The sequence below is a fragment of the Limanda limanda genome, chromosome 18 (genome assembly GCF_963576545.1).
Source record: "Limanda limanda chromosome 18, fLimLim1.1, whole genome shotgun sequence".
Taxonomy (NCBI): domain Eukaryota; kingdom Metazoa; phylum Chordata; class Actinopteri; order Pleuronectiformes; family Pleuronectidae; genus Limanda; species Limanda limanda.
Genome location: NC_083653.1, coordinates 12864697 through 12876368, shown reverse-complemented (window position 1 = coordinate 12876368; position 11672 = coordinate 12864697). Strand labels below are relative to the sequence as shown.

The window sequence follows — 11672 nt, the reverse complement described above, 5'->3', positions numbered from 1 at the left end:
GCGGTTGGGTCGAGCCGATCCCGTGCGTTTTCCTCCCCGATGTAGGCCTGTGACCTTCTGTGTGGGCGGAAAAAACACGCACAGGATGAGATGAAAACCTAATAAGTGTTATTCTCGCATGAAAATCGTGCGGTCACGTTGATCGCGTGTGTGGTGACATGATCAGACTTACGCAAGGTTGTGAATCCCCCCACGGCTTGTCCCGTCCCCCAGGTCCGGACCGCTCGGTTCAGCACCTTGGACAGCTCGAGCCACCCGGTTATGTAAGAGTCAAGTGGCGGTGGAAGCTGCTCCCTCAGCCCGCAGCAATAATTTCTCAAATTGGACCAATGGACGATGCTGCACCACTGAACCTCTTCCGATCGTTTATATATATATTTAGAAAAATCGTCTAATGCAAGGCCGCGCAAAGATCCAGTTAGGAGGGCGCATCAGGTTTGGCTGCTTCCCCTCCTCCTGCAGGAGTGCATTCAAATAAAGACAGGAAAAAAAAAACCGCAATGGTTCCTTCTGTGGTCAGATTGCGGTGTTCCCTATCTTCTGCTCTATTCTCCTCACTGATCTGTACGTTCCGGCTCAGAAATGCTGCTTCACACACGGAGAAAAAATTGCGCACCGCTCCCCCAGTGGTGCTGCTGCGCAAGATACCCGGGAAGAGGAAGAAAAAAAAAGGGCAGATGGGAATTTCCTATCACTCCTTCCCCCTCCTGTCGATTGTTTATTTATTAATTTCTGTTATCTGTATATATGACCAGCACCACCGGAGGCTCCTCCCCCCTTCAGAGGGTGCTGCTTGGTTGGATGACACACGTCGCATGCACGTCTCTTCGAGGGGAGTGGACATGGGGCGGGGGGTGCAGAAACCCGGATCACGATGCGCCAAAAGGGTTAAAAAAAAAAATACGAGCGTGACTGTGGCTCCTGTGCATGTGTGGTGTGCATCAAGCAGGGGGGGGGGGCATTCTCCTGATGAGCATACCACCCCCCAAGAGTCCACATAATGATCAGCTGAGGCCTTATATGTGGACTGAGACTCATAGAGCTACAACCAGAGCAGTACAGCATGTCATCTCACATCAAATTTGCACTGCATCGGCCAAAAAAATAGCATTTATTGTGTTTTGTGTCATTTAGGAAAAGCCTTTATCGTGTGTGTGTTCACTGAACATGTGCACAGGCAGATTTTTAAGAACATGCATGTAACATACTAAGTGTAAATCATCAATCCGCTGCATCATAGTAAAAACCATCCGTGCATCAAAGCGCACTGTCAGACGGGGGCGGACGTGCTTGCGTCATATGACGAACGCGGAAGTGAAGCCACGTCTTCAACAGGGAGGAGTGGAGGAACCGGAGAAACGGGAAGCTGCTCATTCAGAGCCCTGTAACACTTCTCTGTAGGTAAGTGAATTAAAAACAACTTTACTGCTACTTGTTTACATTCAGCAGCATTCAGCTCCACTTTGTGATGCGCATCGATATGTTGTTGTTATTGTTAGCGGGCGACAGACTGCAGCTGCAGTTTGCTGTAAACCTTGTCCTCCTCTTGTCTTCTTGTTTTTTTGAGATGTGGTATTCACTTGCTTGTTGATGATAAGTTCATCACTTACTTTTCTAGGACTGTAGTGTGTGTCTGTCTTTGCTGGTTGGGTGTCATCGATTTATCCCTGAAAGAAACATGTATTTCCAGGAGCCATTTCTGTTTTGTTTATCTCAGGGTGCGTGTACTCTCAATATTTACAACAGCTTTAATTTCCCAAAGAATTGGGAACGGTTACAATAAACGTTATCATAACTTACATGATTATATAATACTTTTAATGACTATTCGGTCACATTAATCATACATGTGCCTGATAACGTCTGTTTCCTTGTTTTAACCTACATTTTGAGAATAACAAATTTAATTCCATTAATCGGAAAAGGAAATTTGATTCACTTTGATTGATATACATGTCTAGCAATACGGGCAGTGGATGACTTCTGATAAGGATTACGAAATCATGTCAGATAACCCTGGGTTGGTCAATAATACGATATCAATAATTATCCCAAGATAACTATCATCGTTAGCAATATAACTAAAGTCCAAGATATATCTATATATTGCTTGGAGGTTAGTCTTATCAAACAACAAAACCTTCACTCTTGTTATTGGCCATATCGCCCAACCCTTAAATAACCTGGACCAAATCCTGGGACCTAGATTCTTTTGACAAATGACAACTTGATTGGTTGAAAACCTTCAATCAAGCCCCCTACAGTGTTTCTCAAAGACACAGGTGTTTCCTCTGCCACTGCTTGCTCTGTGTTTCACGTCTGTTATAATGTATTTCAGTCATGGCCGAGTTCCCGAAAGTATCAAAGCTGTCCAGTCAGCACCAGAAGCCTGTAGGGTTGGTTTTGCAATATGGCACCGCCGGCTTCAGGACCAACGCCGACCTGCTGGACCACATCATGTTCAGGATGGGACTTCTGGCCACACTCCGCTCCAAGAAGACCAAGGCCACCATTGGAGTGATGGTCACTGCATCTCACAACCCAGAGGTGGTGTAAAAATAATTTAGATGAAAAATAAATTCTTGTGGCATTCCTAATTACAATTTACAGTTATATTCTCATCAATTTGAAGTATTCATGTTTCACTCCGCCCATTTAAACATTCCTTCAAACACATCATAATCATAACCCTCCATTTCTTGGGGTGTGTAGGAGGACAATGGGGTGAAGCTGATCGACCCCATGGGAGAGATGGTGACACCGGCGTGGGAAGGCTATGCCACACAGCTGGCCAACGCCGAGCAGGACGATCTACTCACTGCTTTGAAAGACATTATAGAGAAAGAGGCCATCAACATGAGCCAGGGGGCAAATGTGTTTGTGGGCAAAGACACCAGGTAAAATGTTTTTACAGATTTGTTGAGTAATATTTAATTTGATGATATATAGCAGTAAATAAGGGCTTTTAATTTCTGTTAGTATTATTGATTTTTATTGTGGTCTCTACTATACCTAGAGACATACATTTTTCAAATCTTCTATAAAGTTTTCGCCAAACAATTAAAAAATAACTGCACTGGTGCACATGAGAGCTTCTCTTGTTTGACTTGACTTTTATAAAAAGGGAAAATATTCGTTCTTCTTTATAATATCATATTAATCCTACAGATTGTCCTCTGGGTCTGCACAGCTAAACTTGCATTTAATATTTGGATTAATCCTCCTCATTCAAATTTAATATTTGCCCTTGAATTACAGGAGCAGCAGTGCTGCTCTTTCCCAGGCAGTTCTGGATGGAGTGAGTGCTCTCGATGGTCACAGCAAAGGTAAGGTTAATTAAACTATTAGAATATTCTCATTTACCCTTATTTCATTGTTTGCCTTGCTTTGTTTGATTTCTCATCTTTTTCTCTTCTCACCTCTTTTCTCACCTTTTCTGTCATCTGATTCTCTCCATCTCTACCATCAGACTATGGTTTGGTGACCACTCCGCAGCTCCACTACATGGTTTGCTGTCTGAACACACAAGGAAAATATGGAGTTGCCACCGTGGAAGGATACTACCACAAACTGTGCCAGGCCTTCATTCAGCTCACTAAGAATGTAAGGAAATAGGGCGTGTCTTGTGTTTTCTGACTTTATCAGATCACACTCCTTGTTTTCTCTTGGGTGTTTTATGTTTTGCTCCTTCCCTTAATCATATCCTGTTTGGTAGGCGTCCAACTGCACTGATGACCAGAAGCACCTCTCTGTGGATGGCGCTAATGGCATTGGTGCTCTGAAGGTGCGAGAGATGGAGAGTCGCCTGAAGAGGGAGCTGCAGATTTCTCTCTTCAACGACGGCAGCAAGGGAAAGCTCAACCACCAATGTGGAGCCGACTTTGTCAAAGTTCAGCAAAAACCTCCAACAGGTAAAACACCGATTCAAAGTCTGACAGTCAGTGTAGAGACACGTCAGGGAAGGTTTTTAATGAACATCATCTATTGCACAGACATCTATTGATCCAGCGATACTTTGACAGAACATTTTGCAGTAATTGAGCCGTGGTGAGTGAAGATCGACTGCAGGACCAATGGATCTAGTTTTGGCATCAAACTCATGTGACATTTTCATCTAGACTTATCTACTCACTAGTGTTGATATCTGTCTCTACAATTTTTATCAATTCACAACATCTTTTGAAGGTTTAACGATTAACCCGGGGGAGCGTGGTTGTTCCTTCGATGGCGACGCTGACCGAATTGTTTATTACTACACGGACTCTGAGGGACAGTTTCACCTGCTGGATGGAGACAAGATCGCTACTCTCATCAGCACTTACCTCAAAGAGCTGCTCACACAGGTACTCTCTCATATGCAAGCATTTAAACAATAAACAGGCCCATAGACGCAAACTCTTCACGAGTCATTTTTTCTCTGTGGATGAACAGGCTGGTTTAGACTTGAAGATAGCAGTGGTCCAAACCGCTTACGCTAACGGCAGCTCAACACACTATCTGGAGAACACTATGAAGGTGAGAAAACACAAACACAAACACACACACACACGCTGCATTACTGCGTTTTCCATTTTTCAAGTTGGGGCTTATATATGCTGCTGTCACCCTCTGTAGTTAATAGTAAGATGTGCTAAAACTGGAGTGAAGCACCTTCATCATATAGCCCAGGAGTTTGACATTGGCGTGTACTTTGAGGCCAATGGTCACGGAACTGTGAGTATATCAGACACACAAAAAACAGCTCGAATAATCCATAATCTAGCACCAATGATTCTAGATGATCTAGTAACATTATGGGTTGTGTTTAGGTGCTGTTCAGTAAAGAAGCTGAAGAGAAGATCCAGCATCTCACTGAGGACCCCAACACCAACGACGAGAGGAAGAGAGCAGCCCTCCTGCTGCAGAGCACTATTAATGTCATTAACCAGGTAGACACACACATACACACACACACACACACACACACACACACACACACACACACACACACACACACACACACATATATATAATAACGTTATTTGTGTTTATTTCTTCTTAAGACTGTAGGTGATGCGATTTCTGACATGCTGCTGATCGAAGCCATATTAGCCATCAAGGGTATGACTGTCCAGCAGTGGGACGCGATCTACAGTGACCTGCCAAACAGGCAGCTTAAAGTCAAGGTACTCGTGTTTTCAATGTATCACCATGTGTAATATTTCTGATAGTTAATCCTGGCTTACCCTAAACAGAAATTGCTTTTCTTTGCCCCTCTCAAAGTGTGACGTTAACTGCAGAACAGACCTTGACTTTTACAGAAAATATTTTAAAAAGTATTGGATTTATTTTGTTGTAAAAAGAAGTTGTTTTGTTGTATAGTTCCCTGTTTTATGAGTAGACCTCACTTCTGTCCATTCTTGTATCAACATGTCACCTCCAGAATCTCTTCTGACTGATGTTTAATTTTTTGATGCAGTATTCAAAGATACTGTTTTGATTGAAGATTATGAGCAAAGAATTGCCCTTTTTGTCTGATTTTAACCGACGTCATGTCTTAACTACAACATGACAATCATTGCGAGTCCTTAACAAGACCATTGTAGTCAAGAAGAAGTGCTTGGGTTTGATACTGTATCCCTACTAAGCTTTCAGTGTCTTGTGCATGTATCTCTTTTGCTGTTTTATATAAATTTGTTACTCTCTGTACCAGATCCACACTGTAGTACACTGTATATGTATCTGTATTTGTACTTGTTTTACTTTGTTTTTCTTCTGCAGGTGTCCGACCGCAGAGTGATAGACACGGCGGACGCAGAGAGGCGGGCAGTGAGTCCAGCAGGGCTGCAGGAGGCCATCGACAGTTTAGTGAAGAAATACAAACGGGCCCGTTCCTTTGTGCGACCCTCCGGCACCGAGGATGTGGTCAGAGTTTACGCTGAGGCAGAAACACAGGTGAGGAATCTACATCCTGTTTGGGAGATCTTTGTGTCCTTGACTAAAAACTGATGGGAGTGTATTGTGTGTAATGCTGTCACTCAACATATTCTGTGTGTTTTTCAGGAGAGTACCGATGCCCTCGCGCATGAAGTCAGCCTCGCTGTTTATCGCCTGGCAGGGGGAGTGGGAGATGAACCCAAACCATTGCACTAGACACACACCTACACCCATCAGCCACAAGATTGATAGGTATAGATATTGATCCCCGTTTTAATAGGTTCTTTTTGAAAGGAATCTCAGTTTCCTACAATGTTTTTATAAAGCTGTGATATATGAACACAATCGTATTTGGTGAGGTGCCAAATTATTTCGTACTGCAGATTGCACTTGGTAAATCACTTTACTCTCTTTTTAGTTGACTGTCATTATAAAAGTGGGAAACACTGGTGGAGACAATTAAGGGATTTTATGCAGCTTTAGGTAAAACACTTGACTAGTTATTGTATCTCCAGAAGGCAACAGTGTGCCTAATTGTGGGTTTCTATGTGAGCTGATATAAATCATCAACTTAACCATATATATATATATATATATATATATATATATATATATATATATATATATATATATATATATATACATGACGTAATTAACTCATGTGTTGTCTGTTACAAACAAATTCAGAAGGTTGTCGAGAGAGTTTCAGTTAACCTTTGGTTATAGCCTCCTAATAAATCTAATCTTTCTGAATAATTGCTCTGAGTTCTTTGCCTTTTAAAACAGGGAAAAAATTTTTTACATGTTGGATAGGGGTGTTATCAGTTCCTATAATGTTGCTGTGAGTAGACGGTGCGGTTTTAGGCAAAATAAACTGAAAAGAAAGAAGTGTGTACCTGTGTGATTTTTCTATTATGCAGGACACACGCGGGAAATATTTCTATTTTGTCAGACTCAAGTCATGTCTCTACTCTGTTATTTCAAATGAAAACAACAACTATGCTTGCATGCGGTTTATTTTGTTACTTTCAAAGACGTGTTCCCAACACACAGGAGGGTTAAAATGAGCAGAGAGGAGGGTAGAGGCTGAAAGAGTTCAGAGCAGGTGAAGCAGCAGAGTGACAGGACACAGTGTAAAGTCTCAATGGAAGATAAACACAACCAATAAATGGGCATTGCAACATGCTGTTGGAGTTGGAATTCCTTTCACTGCCATACAGTGTGTTTAAAGCACTGAATCAATTTGACATGACAGGAAGTGGTGAACAGCAAAGTCAGCAAGTGGGACTTGGATTATTCTTCATCTGTTTCCTCGGCTGCTCCAGAAATGATGATGGTGCGCTCCTGTGTGTTGCTCTCGTACGTGTCATCATCTGTCTTAACTGTTCTGGGAAAGAAGGGAAACGGGTAGAAGAAAAAGATTAAGAAAGTGTGACTGTACCGTTTGGCCACTTAAGGGTATGATTGAACACTATCACAGTTAGTTTTTATTTATGTGTCACAATCCTACCTGATAAGAAGTGTCTTTCGCTCAGACATCTCTGTGGCCTGATCCTCTAAGCTACCATCTGTCTGGGTGTCCGATGAGACCACCTCCACTCGCGGTTTGCCAGCGTCTATTGGCTTCTCAGCCCCGCTGCTGCTCTTGTCACTGGGGACTTCATCCAGCTTTGAAGTCGTTGCTTTTGGAGCTGAGGCTGAGGCCGCTTGCATACTTACACCGGAAGTTAGGCACAGGCCCCCTGTCAGGGACAGGTTACGCACCATTGTGCTCAGACGGCTGTCCTCCCCTTCAATCAGTTTCCTGCCAAATAGATAATGACGTTATATAACCCTGATAAAGAAGGATATATAGATAATTCTCTACCAGTAAAAACTAAAGTGTATGCCAATGTTTTGTACACCTGTAGGTGGTGATCTCGATCTCCAGAGCCATCTTTATATGCAGCAGTTCCTGATATTCCCTCATCAGCATAGCTATCTTCTCCTTCGTCACAGTCAGATCCAATTTAACAGATTCGATACGCTCCTGTTGCAACAGATAGAACAGAAAAAAATATTTTAAGGTGGTTTAGGCGTCATCATGACCACAAGGTACACATTATTTAAATGTATGGATGGGAATGAAATGATTACTTCATCCTACCTCTAAATCTTCCTCCTCCTTTTTGTATTTCACAGCTGCATCACGGATCTGAGCCTCCAAATACTCATTCCTTGTCTTCATTGCCTCCATTTCACGCTCCTTGTTGAGTAGCTAAAATCACACAAATACATGCCGCTTTTTTAAGGCTGGGAAAGGACAGTGCCAGCCACAAACAACAACAGAAAATTAGACTCACATCCTTCTTATAGCCTGCGATTTCCTCTCTCACGCTGCGAACACTCTGAACATGTTTGGTGGTGGCGTTGGTCAGGTCCTGAAACTTTGTCTTGTACCAGGCATCCATTTCCTGTCGAGGAACAAACATGAACAGCAGGTTAATACATATAAATATCTCTTCATAGTCCTACATGATTTTTACATGTGCCAAAGACATCATAGTTTTCTAGAATTCCCTTTGACTGGGCGTGTTTTGGGACTTTTGGGCGTAGAAAGTGCACTGATACATGATAAAAACCAAATCCTCAAAAGTCTGAACATATTGCAACTTCACTGTTGCACCATACCTGCAGGTTTTTGGCGGCGATGCTGTCGTACTGAGACTGAATCTGTCTCAGAGCAGAGGAGAGGTCTGGGAGGCCAAAGGTGATGTCCACCCTGGAGGTTGCTGAGTAGATCTGCTGCATGAGCTCCTCAATTTCCTTTCAGTGCACAACAACAAATACAAAAGAAAAGCAATGAACACTGCAGTAAAACACTGTAATTTCTATTTTTAGGGCCCGAGCACTGAGAGGCACTGACAGAAAGTGAGGCCCTATTGAAATTGAAGGGATTATTATTATTAATATTATTCAGGCAAAGGAATTGGCTTTTTGAGGGCTTTAACATGCTCAAATTCTTACCAAAATTTGCAGAAAATTTGAAAGTCGTGAAAATGTACGTATTTAAATTAAGTGTATCTGGTTAAGTTGAAATCACTGACAAGCTTTTATACACAATCAGATACATATGCAGATTCACTAATATGCAAATATTTAGGTGGCTGTACTTTTTTTAATCCCTCTGGAGACACTCGGAGCTGTTTGACCCAGGGTGATGCCTGATGGGTCAAACTCCCAACCCTGAAATTGTATGACAAGTAGGACATTTTACAGTCCACTTTTATATTCATAATGAAGAAATATCTAATAACTTTAACAGCAGCTTTCGGGGCAATTAAGTACAGCACAATTAATATAAAAACAATGTCATTATTTATTTTCTAAGATTTTTCAAAGACACTAAATCACTTAAATTTGTACCTTACTGAATCAGGAACTATATTTGGATGTTGGACATAGAATTTACCCTTCTTTGTAAATCGTGGCTCCTTTATGGCCCCCAATTTAGAAAAATTCAGGATCCGCCACTGGGATTGCATTACAAAATGATGTAAAATAGACTGGTGGTGTATATAACGTTTCACAAGAAATAAAACAGAGAAATATTAAAGAATAGCTCTGAGGAGGGTTCAATCCTGATACAGGCTCGTCACAGCTTCCCCCTTCAGCTTCACACCACACTCATAAATACCATGAGCATGGTCTTACTCACTCAATCCATCAACAAGACCTCGATTTGAATGTAATCTGTCATAGCAATAATTACCAGCCCATTAAACCAGTAATGTCAAACCTGAAAGCATGCCAGTCACCAGACACTGACTCATATACAGAATGAAGTTCATGGACAGACTCATACCTCCTTATGAATTCTCTGCAGGAAGGCCAGCTGAGTCTCCAGGTTCTCCAGGTGCTTCTCCAGAGTGATCCGGGCTGAGGTGGCTTTATCCACATCCTGGGACACAACATGAGGTTTTGATGGTTAAGTCAAATAAAAAATAATTTGTTCTGTTGAATTACAGCTTCACCCTCCGCTGTGTCTTACTGGACGTAGTGAATCGATGTCCTTCTCCGTCTTTTTCCTGGCCTCCACAGCTTCGTCATATTTGGCCTTCAGCGCCTCTAACTGGCCCAGCATTGCATCCTTGGCTGCCACAGACATGTCCTGTAATAGAGCAGAAACACAGCGGTCAAACTGTTGTTAAAATGAACAGAAAGTGGAGTGGAGAGGGGCACCAAAGAGACATCTGAACAAAGCATGATCAGCGTCAGCCTTACTCACCCTCTGATTTCTCATCTGCTCAGCCTCCCTGTTGAATTCCTTCAGCTGAGACTCGTACAGCTGCCTGAGGCCCGAGGGTCGGAGGTGGCGACCCTTCAGGGTCTCGATCTCAACCTCCAGCAGATTGTTTTGGGACTCCAGCGTTCGCACCTACAGGCGGGAACAACAAAGAGACAAACGTCATCATCAAAAGTTGGATGGTCAGTATTACTCGTTTTACTGCTTCAGATCATTTCCTGGATCTGAAGGACAAAATTCAGTCGGATTTCAAAATTCAAGTGCCACGACAAGACAAAGATAACCTGACAAGCAAATCCATGATTCTGAGATGTTTTGCTGGGACTGACAGTATAAAATTGTGTCTATGTATCTGACGAGTGGCCTCTTGCCTTTTCAATGTAAGCCGCCAGGCGATCATTGAGGGCCACCATCTCCTGCCTCTCATTGGTTCGGGTCACCATAAAGGCCTGGTTCTCTGCTGCAGCCGCATCCAGGTCCAGTTTTGGTCCGAGCCCCATGGACATACCAAAGCACAGCGCTCCCAAACTCGCACTGCTGCAGACAGGAGCAGAAGAAATATCCAACACATTATTCATTGTTTTGATTAAATAAATTTGTACTATTTCACAAAGGTTGATCAATCAATAAGATGCTTGATATTTTGGAGAAGCCCAGTGTAAAAGAGAAGTGGTAGGTTTAGTTTGTCCAGTTTGGACTACTGTACAACATATGGTGGCCTACGTAGAGAGAACCCGCTCCCAATATGAAGGGCACATTCTTGGGTAAAGAATACAAAAATTTATACAATTCAGATGAAACACACTGGTGAAAACATCATTAGGATTATTTTATATTTTATATTCACTTTTAGATCCCTTTACCTAAATCTTACACACTGAACCTTATTTATAATAAAATGTGAATACCGTGTAGAGTTTAAATAGCACAGATGACCCACCTGGTCATGCGGGTCTTGTTGGAGAGGGCCCTGCGCCCCACCGCCCCTCCACTCCGGGTGAAGCTGACGGACCGGTGGCGGGCGTCCCTGCGGGTGGGAGAAGGACTGGACACCCGGAGCTGTTGGAAGGACGAGGCGGCCAAGGTGCCCTCAAAGTGACGGCGGTATGAGGACATCCTCTCTGGACTGCGGCTCATGTTGACCTCTGGCTGTAGCTTTTGAAACTTCAAGAAGACTAATCTGGTCACTCACACCTTGGACCTGTGGTGGGGTCTTTATATCCTCCTCAGCCCCACCCTCAGCACAGCAGAGGAATGTTGAACCTCCCCAACCCCAGTGTGAGCGTCGCCACAAACATTTATCACAGTTATGCCAAGAAATTAATTTATTAAAGATGGTGTATGAAGGAATTTTATATAAATGTGAAATCCTCTCCACATGATGTCATGCAGTCCTATTAAATTCTATATATGACTGTACATTTACTCATAATGCTTTAGTGAGTGTTTTGCTCTTATAGTTTCATTTAAT

At 42.7% G+C, this 11672-nt stretch overlaps 2 protein-coding genes across 3 annotated transcripts; one reads left to right on the top strand and one right to left on the bottom strand.

Annotated features, from left to right (window-relative positions):
• Window positions 1-1325: 1325 nt before the first annotated feature.
• On the top strand, window positions 1326-6804 carry pgm3 (phosphoglucomutase 3). Of its 2 annotated transcripts, none has more exons than XM_061091189.1 (13): window positions 1326-1397; window positions 2339-2547; window positions 2713-2897; window positions 3259-3326; window positions 3470-3603; window positions 3716-3911; window positions 4186-4343; window positions 4432-4515; window positions 4615-4713; window positions 4809-4928; window positions 5043-5165; window positions 5761-5934; window positions 6043-6804. In XM_061091189.1, exons 2-13 carry the CDS (start codon window positions 2341-2343, stop codon window positions 6130-6132), a joined length of 1638 nt encoding a protein of 545 aa, XP_060947172.1. In that variant the 5' UTR covers window positions 1326-1397; window positions 2339-2340; the 3' UTR covers window positions 6133-6804. The 2 variants fall into 2 exon arrangements, with proteins under 2 accessions (XP_060947172.1, XP_060947170.1); XM_061091187.1 differs by having other exon boundaries at window positions 1326-1401.
• A 405-nt stretch (window positions 6805-7209) lies between these two features.
• On the bottom strand, window positions 7210-11499 carry ngs (notochord granular surface). Its single transcript, XM_061092097.1, is given in 12 exon segments — window positions 7210-7303; window positions 7427-7720; window positions 7821-7945; window positions 8063-8173; window positions 8259-8369; window positions 8587-8721; window positions 9761-9856; window positions 9947-10066; window positions 10184-10333; window positions 10573-10738; window positions 11142-11388; window positions 11391-11499. Coding segments are annotated over 12 exon segments (1758 nt in total).
• Between the last annotated feature and the right edge of the window lie 173 nt (window positions 11500-11672).